Here is an 18,623-nt window from a genome sequence, read left to right as displayed (position 1 = left end):
GTTGGGTATTCTAAAAGTCATTAGGGTGGACAAGTCCCCAAGTACGGCTGGGATCTACCCTAGGTTACTGAGGGAAGGGAGAGAGGAAATAGCTGGGGCCTTAACAGATATCTTTGCAGCATCCTTGAACGGGGGTGAGGTCCCAGAGGACTGGAGAATTGCTCATGTTGTCCCCTTGTTTAAGAAGGGTAGCAAGGATACTCTGGGTAATTATAGACCAGTGAGCCTGACGTCAGTGGTGGGGAAGCTGCTGAGGGATAGGATCTATTTACATTTGGAAGAAAATGTGCTTGTTAGTAATAGGCAGCATGGTTTTGTGCAGGCAAGGTCATGTCTTACCAACTTGATAGAATTCTGCAAAAGTGACAAAGTTGATAGATGAGGGAAGAGGTGTGGATGTCACATGCATGGACTTCAGTAAGACGTTTGATAAGGTTCTTTATGGTAGGCTGATGGAGAAAGTGAAATTACATGGGGTCCAGGGTGTACTAACTAGATGGACAGAGAACTGGCTGGGCAACAGGAGACAGAGAGTTGTAGTTGAAGGGAATTTCTCAAAATGGAGAACTGTGACCAGTGGTGTTCCACAGGGATCCGTGTTGGGACCTCTGTTGTTTGTGATATACATAAATGATCTGGTGGAAGGTATAGATGGTCTGATTAACAAGTTTGCAGATGACAGGAAGATTGATGGAGCAGCTGATAGTGAAGGGGACTATGGGAGAATGTAACAGAATATAGATAGATTGGAGAGTTGGTGGAGAAATGGCAGATAGAGTTCAAACGAGGCAAATGCGAGGTGATGCATTTTGAAAAATCCAATTCAACAGCAAACTATACGGTAAATGGAAAAGCTCTGGGAAAAATTGATGCACAGAGAGATCTGGGTGTTCAGGTCCATTGCACCCTGAAGGTGGCAACGCAGGTTGACAGAGCGGTTTAGAAGGCATAAGGCATGCTTTCATTCATCGGACTGGGTACTGAGTACAAGTGTTAGCAAGTCTTGTTACAGTTGTATAGGACTTTGGTTCAACCACATTTGGAATACTGTGTACCGTTCTGGTCACAACATCACCAAAAAGATGCGGATGCTTTGCAAAGAGGAGGTTCACCAGGATGTTGCCTGGTATGGAGGGCGCTGGCTATGAAGAGAGGTTGAGTAGATTAGGATTATTTACATTAGAAAGAGAGAGGATGAGGGGGGGACCTGGCTGAGGTCTACAAAATCATGAGAGGTATATACAGGGTGGCTAGCAAGAAGCTTTTCTCCTCCCAGAGTGGGGGACTCAATTACTAGGGGTCTCGACTTCAAGGGGACAGGGGAATAGTATAAGGGAGATATGTGTGGAAAATTCTTTACACAGAGGGTGGTGGGTGCCTGGAACATGTTGCCAGCAGAGGTGGTAAAGGTGGGCACAATTGCATCATTGTTCTGGAGTGTAAAAGGAGGCAGCTATAGGAATAAATAGAGTCCATAAATTCTGGAATTATTCCTGAAGATTGGAATCTAGTGAATGTCAGTCCACTGTTTAAGACAGAAGCAAGAGAGAAAACAGGGAACTACAGGCCTGTCAACTTTTCATTAACTGAAAGTGCTAGGAATCTATCGTAAAGGGAGTGATAAATACAAATTTGGGATACAAATGACCTGATTGGGCACAGTCAGCATTGATCGTCAAACGGAACATTTGATTAACTTAAGAGTTATTTTTGAGGATGAAGCTAACAAATTTGATAAAGGGAAGCCAATGGATGAAGATTTTCAGAAAGCTTTTGATCCACCACAAGAGACTGGAGAAATTGGTATTGTATTGGCAAGGAAGAATCATCGGCTAATAGATAGAAAACTGTAGGAATGAGCAGGCCATTCTCGTGTAATCAGATTGTGACTACTGTTTTTTGTAAGGATCACTACTCGGGCTGTTCACAATAAGAATAGAATCTTGAATATTACAGTATAGGAGGAGGGCATTTGACCAATGTCTGTACTGGCTCTTGAAAGAATTACCCAGCTAGTCCCATCAACCAGGTCCACCTACAGAAGCCCTCTAAATTCATCACTTTCAAATATATCCAATAGAGGGCGACAAAGAGATTTCACTGAGTACTTTGGGAGAAGTCAGCTCAGTTACCACAAATGAATAGCGGAGCGAGGAAGAATGCAGTGTCAAGGAATGGACAGCACCAAACATTACATCATTGTAATATTCCTGTCCCTTAACCCTCCTCTAACCAACAACAAAAAAAGCGAAGCGAGTGATTGAGAGGGGCTGTTAGGAAGTTTCTTGTAGCACAGAAGGTACTTGCATGGTTTGTAAAGGTTGCACTGTACTTAATTAACCAGTGCAAGCTACTGGTTGGTATTAGTTCTGCCTGAGATGAATACTGGGCTTCCTTGAGGAAGGTGAACAAGGTAAAGGCAAGGTATGATTTTTTTGCAAAACAAACATTTTACATGTAAAGGGGCAGAGGTGCAGTTAGGGCAATGATGTGCTCCTCTTGCCAGGCGTGGGAGATCAGGGAGCAGCCCAGCATCCCCATAACCATGTTTGTAGAAAGTGTGACTGATTGCAGCTCCTGGCAGTCTGCCCAGTTTGGCTGGAGCAGCAGTTGAACACACCAAAGAGCATACAGGGACAGACACTAGCTACAGGTAGGTGGTCGCACCACAGGTCAGGTAGATGGGTGACTGCCAGGACAGGCAGGCAAGTAATGAACAAGTTACTTCTCTAACAGACACTCCATTTTGGATACTGTTGGGGAGACCGCCTCTCAGGAGTGCATGATAGCAGCAGCCAGGGCTGTGGCATCACAACAAAATCTGCTGTAAAGCAAGGTTAGATGAAGTCCAAATACGCCAGTGGTAGGAGACTCACAAGTAAGGGGCAGAAACAGACTGTTCTGTAGCTGTGTTCGAGACTCCAGGATGGTGTGTTGACTCTGTAGTTCCTTGGTCAAGGACGTCTCTGAGCAGTTATGTGAAATTGTTAAGAGGAAAGGTTAGCAGCCAGAGGTTGTTGTGCACATTGGTACCAACAACATCATAAGAAACAAGGTGGCGTCCTGCAGAGTGAGTGCAGGGAGTTAGGAAAGAGGCTGAAATGCAGGACCTCAAAAGGTAGTAATTTCTGGGAAACTACCAATGCCATATGCTAGCGAGGAAAGAACAATAGGACAGATGGTTGTGTAGCTAACAGCTGGTGCAGGGGGCATGGTTTCAGTTTCCTGGATCATTGAGACCTCTTCTGGGGCAATTGTGCCTTGTACAAGAGGGACGGGTTGCACCTAAACTGGAGGGGAACCTATATCCTTGCAGGGAAACTTGCTGGTAGTACTCAAGAGGGTTAAAACCAGAGTGGCAGGCGGCCGGGAACCAGAGCAATATTTTCAGTAAGTGAAGGGATTGAGGTGAAGGTAGATGTTAGGACCAGTAAATCAGAAGTAAAGGATGGACAGAGCCTGGTAGATCAACATGATGGTACTAATGGGCTGAAGTGTGTTTATTTCAACGCAAGGAATATTATAGGTAAAACAGATGAGCTTAGATCCCGGATCATGGGACAATGATATTGTGATCAATACAGAGACTTAGTTGAAAGACTGCTCAATATTCCAGGGTTTCACTGTTTTAGACGAGATGGAGGGGAGAAAACAAACGGTGGAGGAGTTGCATTAATAATCAGGAAGGACATTACGACTACAGTCAGAGGACATACTGGAGGGCTCATCCAATAACGCAATACAGATACAGCTCAAAAACTAGATGGGTGCAATCACTGATAGGATTATACTATTGGCCCCCCCCAACAGCCACTGAGATATTAAGGAACAAATACATAGGCAGAGATTACGGAGAGATACAACAACAACAGGTTGTCGTACCGGGTGACTTTAACTTCCCCACTACGGACTGGGACTTCCTTAGAGCAACAAGGTTAGACAGAGCAGAATTTGAGAGGTGTATCCAAAAGGGTTTCTTGAAACAGAATGTGAATTGTCCAGCTAGTCAAGAGACAATACCGGACCTTATATCAGCTAATGAGCCTGGCAAGCTGACTGACCTTTCAGTGGGACAGCATTTTGCACACAGTGATCTCAACTTCTCAAGTTTTAAAACAGCTATGAATAAGGATAAGTCAGGACCTTGCAGGAAAGTACTAAATTGGGGGAGGGCAAATTAAGTCAGCATTAAGCAGGAAATAGGGAGTGTTAATTTGGAGGAGCTGTTATCGGGCAAGTCCACATTTGAGTTTTGAGAGTTGTTTAAAGACCAGAGTTCAGGACCAGCATGTCCCAATAGTGAGGAAGGACAAAGATGGCAAGGGAAGGGACCATTGGGCAATGAGGGAGGTTATGAATTTAGTCAAAAGAGGAAAAAGTACATGCAAGATTTACGTAGCTAAAATTGGACAGGGCCCACAAGGATTATAAAGAAAGCAGGAAAGAACTCAAGCAGTGAATTGGGAGGGCAGCGAGGGGCCACAAAATGATGTTGGCAAGTACAGTTAAAGAAAATCCCAAGGCATTCTCTACATACATGAAAAATAAGAGCGCTGAGGAAAAGGTAGGACCACTCAAGGATAAAGGAGGGGACTTGCGTTTGAAGGCAGAAGATATTGACAAGATTCTAGATCCATACTCTGTTCAGTATTCACCCAGGAAAAGGATATAAAGAATAGTGAGATTTGTGCGGAGCATGCTAATAGGCTAAGGCATTTTGAGACCAAGCAAGAGGTGGTATTAGGGATCTCGAAGGGCATTTATGGTGAATAAGGCACCAGGGCCCAATCCAAGAAACTATAGATTGGTGAGTCTTACATGAGTAGTTGGAAAATTACTGGAGACATTTCTTAGGGATAGGATTTATGCATATTTGGAAAAAGCATGACCGAGTTTTTTGAGGATGTGACTAGAAAAGTTGATGAGGGTCGAGCTGTGGATGCTGTGTATATGGACTTCAGTAAGGCATTTGATAAGGTTCCCCATGGTAGGCTCATTCAGAAGGTCAGGAGGAATGGGATACAGGGGAACTTAGCTGCTTGGATACAGAATTGGCTGGCCAACAGAAGACAGTAAGCGGTAGTAGAAGGAAAAGATTCTGCCAGGAAGGCAGTGGTGAGTGGGGTTCCACAGGGGTCTGTCCTTGGGCCTCTACTGTTTGTAATTTTTATTAATGACTTGGATGAGGGGATTGAAGGATGGGTCAGCAAGTTTGCAGACGACACAAAGGTCGGAGGTGTCGTTGACAGTACAGAAGGCTGTTGTAGGCTGCAGCGGGACATTGACAGGATGCAGAGATGGGCTGAGAGGTGGCAGATGGAGTTCAACCTGGATAAATGCGAGGTGATGCATTTTGGAAGGTCAAATTTGAAACCTGAGTACAGGATTAAGGATAGGATTCTTGGCAGTGGGATCTTGGTGTGCAGATACATAGATCCCTTAAAATGGCCACCCAAGTGGACAGGGTTGTTAAGAAAGCATATGGTGTTTTGGCTTTCATTAACAGGGCGATTGAGTTTAAGAGTCGTGAGATCTTGTTGCAGCTCTATAAAACTTTGGTTAGACCGCACTTGGAATACTGCGTCCAGTTCTGGGCGCCCTATTATAGGAAAGATGTGGATGCTTTGGAGAGGGTTCAGAGGAGGTTTACCAGGATGCTGCCTGGACTGGAGGGCTTATCTTATGAAGAGAGGTTGACTGAGCTCAGACTTTTTTCATTGGAGAAAAGGAGGAGGAGAGGGGACCTAATTGAGGTATACAAGATAATGAGAGGCATAGATAGAGTTGATAGCCAGAGACTATTTCCCAGGGCAGAAATGGCTAACACGAGGGGTCAGAGTTTTAAGCTGGTTGGAGGAAAGTATAGAGGGGATGTCAGAGGCGGGTTCTTTACACAGACAGTTGAGAGAGCATGGAATGCGTTGTCAGCAGCAGTTGTGGAAGCAAGGTCACTGGGGTTATTTAAGAGACTGCTGGACATGCATATGGTCACAGAAATTTGAGGGTGCATACATGAGGATCAATGGTCGGCACAACATTGTGGGCTGAAGGGCCTGTTCTGTGCTGTACTGTTCTATGTTCTAATTAGGGACAGTCAGCATGGGTTTGTGTGGGGCTAGTCATGTCTTATTAACTTGACTGAATTTTTCAAGGAGGTGATGAAGGTGATTGATGAGGGTAGAGCACTGGATGTTGTCTACATGGATTTTAGTAAGGTATTCAACAAGGTCCCTCATGATAGGCTCTTCCAGAAGCTTAAGATTCTTGGGATCCAAGATGACTTGGCTGCATGGATTCAGAATTGGCTTGTCCATTGAAGGCAGAGGGCAGGAGTGAAAGGGTGATTTTCTGGCATGAGATCTATGACTAGTGATGCTCTGCAGGTATCCATAATGGGACCTCTGCTGTATGTAAATGCTGACATAAATGATGAACGAAAATGTAGATGGATGGGTTTGTAAGTTTGTAGACAATACAAACATCAGTGGAGCCATGGATAGTATAGAAAGTCGTCAAAAGATACAGTGAGATCAGTTACAGATAATTGGGCAGGGAAATGGCAGATGAAATTTAACCTGGATAAGTGTACTTGGAGAGTTAATGGCAGGAACCTGAACGGCAGTGATGCACAGTTGAATCTTGGAGTTCAAGTCCATAGCTCACTCAAAGGGGTCACACAAGTAGATAGCGTGGTAAAGAAGGCACATAGCACACTTGCCTTTATTGGTTAGGACACACTTAAGGGTACTGTGTTCAATTCTGGTCAAATTACAGAATGTGGAGGTTTTGGAGTGGGTGCAGAAGAGGTTCCCCAGGATGCTGCCTGCATTTGAGGGTATGAACGATCAGGAAAGGCGAGAAAAACCTTGGGTTGTTTTCTCTGGAGAGGCAGAGGCTGAGGGAAGGAGGACATTGACCAAGGGCAGGCAGAAAGGATTAGTTTAATTTGGCGTCATGTTTGGCACAACATTGTGGGTCGATGGGTCCGTTCCTGTGCTATATTGTTCTATGTTCTATACATCCAGCTCTCTTTTGAAATCTCCAGTGGAATTTGCCCAACAATCTCCCAGTCAGTGCATTCCAACAACTGAGGATTTCCTCTTTATCTCACTCATTGTCGTCTTGCTGACAATGTTGAAATGATCATCCCCTGACATACAACTAAGTTTTAACATCTTTCCCTCAAATAAGGTGTCCAGAACTGAACACATTCTCCAAATGTGGTCCGATTAATGAATTGTACAAGTGTAGCATCACTTCCTTGCTTTTATACCCTATGCCTATATTTATAAGCTTAAGTATCCTACAAGTCTTCTTAAGAACTGTTTCAACTTTCCTGGTCACCTTCAGAGAATTACGCGTGTAAACCCTGCAGTCTCCCTGTTCCTGTACTCCCTTCAAAGTTGTACCATTCAGCCTGTATTGTGCCTGTTTTTTCTGCCAAATGCATCCTCTCTTATTAAAATTCATCTACCAGTGTCTACCCATTTGTCAACTTGTCAATGCCCCTCAAGTCACTCAGCTTCATCATCATGATTCACGAGCCTCCCTAGCTTAGTTCTGTCTGCAAATTTAAAGATTTTGCCCTCAACATCCATCTCAAAATTAAAAAAGCAAGGATCTTAACACTGATCCCTTGGGAACACCACTTTCAATTCACTTCCAATCTAAGAAACATGCTCTATATCTAACCACTGTTTCCTCTCATTCAGACAACTTCTAATCTATGCTGCCAAATAGTCATCAATCCCAATTAACCAATCTTCTGTGTAGCATGGCATCAAATGCTTCCTGAAAGTCCAAACATATAACGTCTGCAGCATCATCCTCATCCATTGAATTCAATTACATTTGTCATATATGACTTGCCCTTGACAAAGCCAAAGACTGTGTAATGGTAACTAATGTTTTCCCCAAATATATACTTATGTAATCCCATACTATCGCTTCCATTAGTTTTGCCAATATTGATATCAAGTTGACAGGTCTGTAGTTTCCTGGGTTATCTTTGCTCCTTTCTTAAAATAACAGTGTCACATTTACAATTCTCCAAACCTCCAGGACCGATCCTGTGTTCAGTGGTACCATAAAACATTTTGTCAATGGTTCTGCGAATGGTTCCCTTACCTTTCTCAGCAATCTAGAATGCATCCTCTTCGGGCCTGGCAACTTGTCTAGCTGGAGTGCTGCCAGCTGTTTTAGCACCTCTTCTTTATCACTATACAGCTTAGTTGCTCAACACATTTTCAACGAAGGCCATTGTCACCATCTTGTAATTTGGTAAATTCAGAAGCAAAATATTGATTTTAGCACCTCTGCCATATCCTTTGTTTCAGAGATCAGTTCACCCTGTTTATTTCTTAAGGGGCCCTGTCTATCCTGCACTCATATTTTGCTAGTAAATATATTTGAAGAACATTCTACTATTTGTTTTAGTGCAGCATAGTATCTGTTCCTCATGTTTCATCCTGGTTCCTTACTTCATCCTTAGCCTCTGCCCTGCATTCGAGACCCATTTTCTGATTTCTATTACTATTATTATTCAAGTATGCATATTGGAGGCAGGGCTAGGCAAGCTAATGGGGCTAAAGGTAGATAAGTCTCCTGGCCCTGATGAAATGCATCCTAGGGTACTAAAAGAGGCGCTGGGAGAAATAGCCAACGCACTAGTAATTATGTACCGAAATTCACTGGGCTCTGGGGTGGTTCCCGCAGGTTCGAAAACAGCCAATGAGACGTCACAGCTTGGTTCATGAAGGGTAAGTCACGTTTAACTAATTTGGTGGAAATTCTTTGAGGACATTACTTACATGGTGGACAATGGGGAACCTGTGGATGTGGTGTATCTGGATTTCCAGAAGGCATTTGACAAAGTGCCAAACCAAAGGCTCCTACATAAGATAAAGTAGCACAGTACTACAGGTAATGTACTGATAGAGGATTGGTTGACCAGTAGAAAGAAAAGAGTAGGGGTAAATGGGTGTTTTTCTACTTGGCGGTCTATGGTTAGTGGTGTGCCTCAGGGATCAGTGTTGAGACTGCAATTGTTTGTAATTTACATAGATGATTTGGAGTTGGGGACTAAGTGTAGTATGTCAAAATTTGCAGAGGACACTAAGATGAGTGGTAGGGCAAAGTGTGTAGAAGACACAAAGTCTACAGAGGGATACAGATGGTCTAAATGAGTGGGCAAAGATCTGGCAAATGGAGTACAATGTTGCTAAGTGTGAGGTCATCCATTTTGGTAGAAATAACAACAAAATGGACTATGTCTAAACACTGCTGTGCAGAAGGACTTGGGTGTTCTTGCGCATGAATCACAAAGTAGGATTGCAAGTGCAGCAGGTAATTAAAAAGGCCAATGGAATTTTGACTGTCATTGTTAGAAGAATGGAGTTTAAAAACAGGGAGGCTGTGTTGCAGCTTTATAGGATTCTGGTAAGGCCACACCTGGAGTACTATGTGCAGTTTTGGTCTCCTTACTTGAGAAGAGATATACAAGTACGAGAGGGGGTGCAGAGGAGATTCACTCGGTTGATTCCAGACTTGAGTGTGTTGGATTATGAAGACAGATTGAGTAGGCTAGGCTGGGATTATACTCATTGAAATTCAGAAGAATGAGGGGAGATCCTATAGAAACATATAAGATTGTAGAGGGAATAGATAAGGTGGAGGCAAGGAGGTTGTTTCCACTAGCAGGTGAAACTAGAACTTGGGGGCATAGCCTCAAAATAAAGGGAAGCAGATGTAGGGCTGAGGTCAGGAGGAACTTCTTCACCCAAAGGGTTGTGAATCTGTGGAATTCCCTGCCCAGTGAAGTGGTTGAAGCTACGTCGCTGGATGTGTTTCAGGGAAGGCTAGATAAATTTTTAAACAGTAAAAGGAATTAAGGGTTATGGGGAGTGAGCAGGTAAGTGGAGCCGAGTCTCAAATAGATCAGCCACCATCTTATTGAATGGTGGGGCAGGTTCCAGGGGCTAGATGGCCTAATCCTGCTCCTAGTTCTTGTGTCTCCTCCTTCTTTTCTCATCAATATCCTTAGTCACCCACGTACTCTAGCTTTTGTACCCCACATTTATTTTCTAATGGACATATACCTAACTTGTATCCTATTCATCTCTCTTTTGAAATTTTCTCAGTCTTCAGCTTTTATCCACCAAACTGTGTTTCTATTCAAGATGTTCCAGTTCAACTTTTAGAAACCTAAAACCTGCCCATTTCCAGTATGGGATTTTAATCATTGACCATTTGATATCTTTTTCAACTTAATATGGAATCTTGTTATGATCACTATTTTCCAAATGCTCCACCACACTAATGTTATCCACTTGGCCTGCCTCGTTTCCTCAGACTAGATCCAGCATAGCTCCTTCCCTGGACATGTACAGTTCCAGAAAATTTTCCTGCACACACTGCAGGAATTTCTCCCCTTCCATGCCCTCCACCTCTTTTCTTATCTAGCCGAGCGTAATTGAAATCACCAACTATAACAACCCTATTTGCAGACATGTGATGGAAATTTGCAGCAAAGTGCTCTCCTTTACTTTCTCCCTGCTACTTGGAGTTCTACAATAAATATCCAACAAGGTCAGCGCTCCCTTCCCGTTTCTCACCTCAAGTCATATAGATTCCAATTCAGGAATAGCACTTATTCAAGGGCAATGATACTGTCTGGCCAAAGCTGCTACACTTCTCCCGTTTTACCCATTGTGCGTCTAAAAGCTTTATAACCCAAGATGTTAAGTATCCTGTCCCGCTCTGGTTTGAGCCACGTTTCTTAGTTTGCTAGTATGTCAAATCTCTCTAGGGCAATTTCTATTTCTAGTTCCCCAATTTTGTTCACTATACTCTGTCCATTTACATATATTAATGATTTGGTCTTGGGGACAAAATGCATTATTTTCACATTTGCAGATAATACGAAGTTAATCAGGAACATCTGTTGTTAGCAAGACGTAAAGCAATTTCAGGAGGATTTGAACAAGCTTAGTGGGTGAACAGAACATGGCAGATGGCATTTAAAACTTCTGGAGGGTGAGACTGGTATTGGAAAAATATTGCAAGAGGTTGGCATTCCACCCAAATTCAGGAAAAGTTTCACCTAATTTTAAAAATTCCTTGACTTTTCAACAATTGTGGATCATTTTGAACATTCCTGGAACTCTTCCAGGTTTTCCATGACTCTCAGGAACATTGGTCAGCAGCCACTGAGATTAGGTCTTTGCTTGTACGAGGAAAGGAAATGAAAAATGCAAACATGGTCGAAGCAGTCACTAAACCTCAAATTTAATTTGCACTTGTATATCTATACATAAAACTAAATTATACAGGAGATCATTCTAGATCCAATCACATATAACACAATCTCTCAGCTTATACTTTACCTGGACAATCCAGTTCATCGCTGCCATCTTCGCAGGTCTGCCAGCCGTCACAGTGCCAAGTCAGAGGGATACACTGAATTGTTCCAGTATTACATGCAAATTGTCCAGGAGTACAGCGCAGCTCTGCATAAGGCAGACAATACACTATTACCAAATAATAGTTATCCATATCCCAATCCTTCCACTACTTCAGTGAAATACTGACAGAGGTGCCTCTTCATAACAGAAATTTAAATGACGAGAAGATCAACTCCATACATAGTAACAGAAAGTGAAAGACAGAGTTCAAACAGTATGAACTACAAACAAAAAAGTGACTGCAATATGCAAAAGGAGTGCCGTGGCCCAGTTGGAAGGCTGGTTAGTTGTAACGTGTTTCTCAAGTGAGCCTGAATAAATCCTAAATTCATTTGGCTCACACAAGTAAACACTTGTCATACGCCCTGTATCGCGACGTAGTTTACTATTCAAAGAGGTATGAGTGTTAGAAACGTAGCTGCTAGTACCAAAGAGCTATCATTCACAAAGGCTCATCTATTTTCACACAATGGCAGTATCTCTCCTTGATTTTTCCTTCCTGCTTTGCAACTTTAGTGGTTGCCATAATACTAAAGAAAGTCCATCACCAATAACCTATAGCTTTTATTGTCCATCACCAATAACCTATAGCTTTTATTATCCATCGGAATTTGGGACCAGCTGTAGGCCACTTAACCCTTTGTGCCTGCTCCATCATTCAATAAGATCACAGTATACCTTCTTGTGGTCTCTCCATTCTCTGTCTGCTCCCCATAACCAGTGATTACCTTGTCGAGCAAAAATGTAATTCAGCCTTGAATGAATTAAAAGACCCTGCCTCCACTACCTTCTGAGAAAAAAAATTTCATATTCATATAATGTTCTGAGGAAAATAAAGTAGCCTAGCCTCTGTCTGAAAAGTAGGGCCTCTTATTCTTAAATGGTGTTCTCGAAGTTTACTCTCCTCCACAAGAAGAAACATTCTCTGCGTCTCCACCCTATACAATTCCCTCAAGACTTTACATATTTTGATAAGATTACCTTTCATTCTTCCACTCCAGTGAATGCAGGTCCAACCTGTTCAAACTTCCTCTCCAACATAATCCTTTCATCCAATGAAAGTCTTGAGTGAACCTTATTAGAACTAACTCTAAAGCTCTTTATCAAATAAGACAACCAAAACTGTTCACAGTACTCTAGATGTGGTCATATCATGTTCCATAAAGTTGCTGTAAACCTTCAAACTTTTCTGTTCCATTTCCCTTGAACAATTGATAAGATTTAATTTTCTACAACGGTACACTGCATCTGCTAACTTTATGACATACTAACTTTATATCAATATAGATCAGTACTTTATAGGAAGAGACCTTTCGGCCCACTATGTCTGTGCTGACCTTGACACTATTCCAAACCAATCCCATATGCCGGCACATGGTCTGAATTCCTCTATTCCCTGCCTGTACATGTGTATGTCTAACTTTGCTATCTGCTTCTACCACCTCCCCTGGCCAGTGCATTCTAGTCACCTGTGTTAAAAACAAACTTCTCTTCCACATATCCTTTAAATATTCCTCCTCTGTAAGCCTATATCCCCCAATATATGACATTTCCACTCTGGGAAAAAGACTCCAACTGTACAGCCTATTTGTGCCCTTCAAAACTCTTGATAAAGCTAGAACAGTAGACGGTATTTATATGGAATTTGGCAAGGCCTTTGACAAGGTTATGCGTGGTGGACTAGTTAGTAAGGTTAGATTACATGGGACCCAGGGATAGCTAGCAAATTGGATACAAAATTGGCTTGATGCTAGGGTCAGAAGGTGGTGGGAGAGGGTTCTTATTCATACCTGCAGTGTGCCGTTATAATCAGTGCTGGGTCCACTGTTGTTCATCATTTGTGTGAATGATTTGGATGAGGATATAGGAGGCACAGTTAGTAATTTGTGGATGACATCAAAATTAGACAGTGGACAGCGAATGTGGTTATCTCAGCCACTGGTGAAGTTCTGGAAGACTGGAGGGTGGTTAATGTTGTTCCATTGTTTAAGACAAGACAGGGAACAACGAACACTTGGATAGTCATGGTCTGATTAGGGATAGTTAGCATGGATTTGTGCAAGGGAAGTCATGTCTGACAAATTTCGAAGGCGACCAAGAGGATAAATGAGGTTAGGGTAGTTGATGTTATCTATATGGGCCTTAGCAAAGCCTTGGCAAAGTCCCGCATGTCAGGCAAGTAATGAAGGTTAGATTGCATGGGATTCATGGAAAGCTAGCTAATTGGATTCAAAATTGACTCAATGGTAGGAAACAAAGGTGATGGTTGAAGATTGTTTCTCAGACTGGGGGCCTGTGACCAGTGGTGTGCCGAAGGGGTACATGCAGGGGTCTTTGTTATTGACATAAATGATCCAGATGTGAATGCACAAGGCACGATTAGCAAGTTTTCAGATGACACAAAATTAGGAGGGATCATTGACAGCAGGAAGGTTATCAAAAATTACAGAGGAATCTTGATCAGACGGGGAAGCGGGCTGAGGATTGGCAAATACAATTCAATACAGAAAAGTATGAGATTTTGCATTTTGGAAAGTCAAACCAAGGTAGGACTTATACAGTAAATGGTAAGGTCCTGCAGAGTGGTGTGGAACAGGGGTACCTAGGAAAACAAGCACAAAAAGTTCATTGAAAGTGGCGTCACAGGTTGACAGGGTGGTGAAGGCAGCATTTAGCATGCTGGCCTTCATTGGTCGAGGGATTGAGTATAGGAGTAGGGATGCTATGTTACAGTTGTATAAGTCGTTGGCGGGGTCGTACTTCGACTATCGTGTACAGTTTTGTTCACTGTTATAGGAAAGGCATAGTTAAAACTGGAAAATGAAAGAAGATTTACAAGGATGATGGCAGGATTAGCAGTCCTAAATTATAGAGAGAGGTTGGCCAAGACAGGATTTTATTCATTGGAACGTAGGAGAATGCTACCTTATTGAAGGGTAAATAATCACAAGTGGCATAGACAGGATGAATGCATTTGGTCTTGTTTTTCCACAGGGATGGCGAATTGAAAACTAGAGGGCATAGATTTAAGGAGGAGCTGAGGGGCAACTTCTTCACACGGAAAGTGGTGTGTTTATGGAATGGGCTGCCAGAAAAACGGTTGAGGCAGGTACAATAGCAACATCTAAAAGCCATTTGGATAAGTACATGGAATGGGAACAAAGAACAAAGAAAATTACAGCACAGGAACAGGTCCTTTGGCCCTCCATTCCTGTGCCAATCCAGATTCTCGATCTAAACCTGTTGCCTATTTTCCAAGGATCTGTATCCCGCTGCTCCTTGCCCATGCATCTATCTGTCTGGATACATCTTAAATGCTGCTATTGTGCCCACTTCTACCACCTCCACTGGCAATGCATTCCACTCTCTGCGTAAAGAACTTTCCATGCATATCTCCTTTAAACTTCTCCCCGCTCACCATGAAATCACGACCCCTAGTAATTGAGTCGCCTATTCTGGGAAAAAGTTTCTTCCAACCACCCTGTCTATACCTCTCATGATTTTGTAAACCTCAATCAGGTCCCTCCTCAACCTCCGTCTTTCTAATGTAAATAATCCTAATCTACTCAGCCTCTCTTCAGAGCTAGTGCCCTCCATACCAGGCAATATCCTGGTGAACCTCTGCACCCTCTCCAAAGCATCCACATCCTTTTGGTAATGTGGCAACCAGAACTGTACGCAGTGTTCTAAATGTGGGGAAACCAAAGTCTTATACAACTGCAACACGACCTGCCAACCCTTGTACGCAATACCCCGTCTGATGAATGAAAGCATGCTGTACGCCTTCTTGACCGCTCTGTTGACCTGCGTTGCCACCTTCTGGGCACAATGGACCTGAACACCCAGATCCTCCCTGGGCTTCCATTTACTGTATAGTTTGCTCTTGATTTTCCAAAATGCACCACCGTGCATGTGCCCTGATTGAACTCCATCTCTGGCATTTCTCCAATCTATCTATATTCTGCTACACTCTCCCACAGTCCCCTTCACTATCAGCTACTCCACCAACCTTCATGTCATCTGCAAACTTTCTAATCATTCCATCGATACCTTCCTCCAGATCATTTACGTGTATCACAAACAACAGTGGTCCCAACACAGATCCCTGTGGAAGACCACTGGTCACAGTTCTCCATTTTGAGAAACTCCCCTCCACTACAAACCGCTGTCTCTTGTTGTCTAGTCCGTTCTCTATCCATCTAGCTAGCACACCCTGCACCCTATGTGACTTCACTTTCTCCATCAGCCTACCATGGGGAACCTTATCAAATGCATTACTGAAGTCCATGTATAGGACATCTATAAGGAAAGGGTTGAGAGCAATATGGACCAAATGTGGGCAATTAGAACTTGCTGGCGCCATGGTCAACATGCACCAGTTTGGGCTGAAGGGCCTGTTTCCATGCTACATTACTCTATGACTCTACGACAACAATGTGATTTTGATCAATTTGGCCAAGGAGTGGCTAGTGGAGTTTACTTCAGATACATCAAAAATGCAGCATCTTGCGCAACACAAACCAGGCAGGTCTAACTTAGTTAATGGTAGGGCCCTGGGAAGTGTTGTTGAACAGAGATGTAATGGTGCAGGTACTCAGTTCCATGAAAGTGGCATTACAGGTAGACAGGGTAGTGAAGGCGTTTGGTATGCTTGCCTTCATCAGTTTGAGAACTGACTACTGGAGTTGGAGTTGGGACATCATGTTATGGCTGCACGAGGCATTGGTAAAGCCACATTTAGAATATTGCCAGACCTTCTGAGCTTTTCCAGCAACTTTTTGTTCCTGAAATTTACAGCATCCGCAGTTCTTTGGTTCTTATTTAGAATACAGCATACAATTCTGATCACACTACTATAGGAAAGATGCTATTAAACTGGAAAGGATGCAACAACGATTTTACAAGAATGTTACCAAAACTGCATAGATAGGCTAGCAAATTTGAATAATTTACTGATTTTTGTGTTTTTCAACATAATATGGAACCATATTATGCTATAATTGCTATTTTCTAAATGCCTATCACAGCGACGTTCTCACAAGGATTACCTCATTTCTTAAGACTAGATCCAGCAAAGTTCTTTCCCTGGGAGGACTGAAATTGCACAGTTCCAGAATTATCTCCTACGCACAATGCAGGAATTTCGCCTCTCCCATATGCCCTATACTCTACCTCTTTCTCAATCTAGCTAGACAAGTCGGAAGGCGGAGGTGTTGGCTTATAGAGGTATATAAAATCCTGAGGGGCATAGATAAGGTGAGTTGGCAAGGCCTGTTCCCCAGGTTAGGGGAATCCTAAACTAGAAGGCATACTAAGGTTTTGGAGAAGATCTGTAGCTCGGGTCCTGGGTGTTGAGGTTGGTTGGCTCGCCAACCTGGTTTGTTGCTCCGCAGATGTTTCATTACTGTGCTTGGTAAGATCCTCAGTGCAGTGACGAACATTGGTGTGTTTTCCCGCCCGATTTTTAAACTCTGGCATCCGTTGCAATGGAGTGCTTCACTTCCGGGTTTCCTCCGTAGTGGAACGTATATGGGGTCGAGTTCAACATGTTTATTGATAGCACGCTTCATGAAGTGCCGTGCTTCCAGGAATTCTTGCCTACTGTCTTACCTACGTCAGTCACCTTTGTCACTTCATCAAAAGCTCATTCCAGTTTGTGAGACAAGACCTCTCCTGCATAATGCCATGCTCACTATCTGAAATATGTCTATTTTTTTTACAAATGCAAGTAAATCTTGTCCCAAAGAATCTTCTCCTATAATTTCCCTACCGTTGATAGGCTCACTAGTCTATAATTCTCTGGATTATCGCTGTTGCCCTTCTTAAATAAATGAACACTGGCTGTTCTTCAATCTTTTGAAATGTTGTTGTAGCTGAACCCATCCAGGCAACTGGAGAGCATTCCATCACTCCCCCGACCCTGCCTTGCAGATGGTAGACAGGCTTCGGGGGGTGGGGGGGGGGGGGGTTGTTGTTGTGGTGGCAGGTGTGTTACTAGCTACAGAATTTCCAACATCCGGCCTGCTCTTGGAATTAAAGTAATAATGGTAATCTCAGGGTGAGAACGTGAGGGATTCAACAATGGCCATGTCAAGGAGCAATGGGCAGAGTATCTCATGTTGAAGATGGTAACTGCTTGGCACTTTTGTGGTGAGAATGCTACTTAACACTTATTAACCCAAGTCTGGATATTATTCAGGTCTTGCTGTACTAAGATGCAGACTATGTCAGTGTGTGAGGAGTCGTGAATGGTGCTGAACTTTGTGCAATCATCAGCAAACACCTCATTTCTGTCCTCATGATGGAGGAAAGGTCATTGATGAAGCAGCTAAGGATGGTTGGGCTTAGGACACTCCTTTGAGAAACTCCTGCAGAGATGTCCTGGAGCTGTGACGACTGTCCTCCAACAACCACAACCAGCTTCCGCCATGCCAGGTATGATTCCAGCCAGTATAGAATTTTCATGTTGATTCGCAATAATTTCAATGTCTCTCAGGGTGTGTGATGCCACACTTGGTCAAATGTCATCTTGATGTCAAGGGGAGTCACTCAATTTCTCTGCGAGATCAGCTCTTTTGTACATTTGGAATAAATTGTAATGAGGTCAGGAACTGAATGGTCCTGGCAGTATCTAATCAGAAAGTCAGTCAGTAAGTTATTGTAGACTAAGTGCAATTTGGTCCAACTATGAATGATGCTGTGCATCACTTTGCTGATGACTGAGAGTAGACTGACAAAGTGGTCACAGACATAGCCTTTAGAAATTTCTTATCCTGGCTCCTGAGGACCTCTTTGGCATTAAACAACAAAACGCATTGCTAATCACATGGCATTGACGGGTGGCAGGATAGTGGTACCAATCTTCTTAGGTGAAGGTGCTAAATTTGGAGAAGGCTAATTACAACAATATTTGACAGGAACTGAAGGATATAGACTGGATGCAGATGTTTGAGGGCAAATCAACATCTGAAATATGGCAGGCTTTCAAGTGTAAGTTGTTAGGACCTCAGGTCCAGCACGTTCGTGTAAGGATGAAGGATAAACATGGCAAGTTTAGGGAACCTTGGATAATGAGAGATATTGTGGGCCTAGTCAAAAAGATAAAGGAAGCATTTGTGAAGGGTAGGGGGCTGGAATCACATGAAGCAAGGGCAAAATACA

At 43.0% G+C, this 18,623-nt stretch overlaps 1 protein-coding gene across 4 annotated transcripts in view; it reads right to left on the bottom strand.

The window, feature by feature from the left end:
• Positions 1–18,623, bottom strand: part of dgcr2 (DiGeorge syndrome critical region gene 2) — a 105,624-nt gene that overhangs the window by 31,345 nt on the left and 55,656 nt on the right. For 3 of the 4 annotated variants that reach the window (XM_048555937.2, XM_048555935.2, XM_048555936.2), the window contains one exon: positions 11,385–11,507. The exons of the other annotated variant lie outside the window; for it this stretch is intronic. In XM_048555937.2, the coding sequence (XP_048411894.1) occupies positions 11,385–11,507 (123 nt within the window). The remainder of the gene's footprint in view (positions 1–11,384; positions 11,508–18,623) is intronic. 4 annotated transcript variants of the gene reach the window in all.

Source organism: Stegostoma tigrinum, chromosome 26 (assembly GCF_030684315.1).
Source record: "Stegostoma tigrinum isolate sSteTig4 chromosome 26, sSteTig4.hap1, whole genome shotgun sequence".
Classification (NCBI taxonomy): Eukaryota; Metazoa; Chordata; class Chondrichthyes; order Orectolobiformes; family Stegostomatidae; genus Stegostoma; species Stegostoma tigrinum.
Note: the sequence above shows the minus strand (reverse complement) of the source record. Positions and strands in the feature narration are given on the sequence as shown.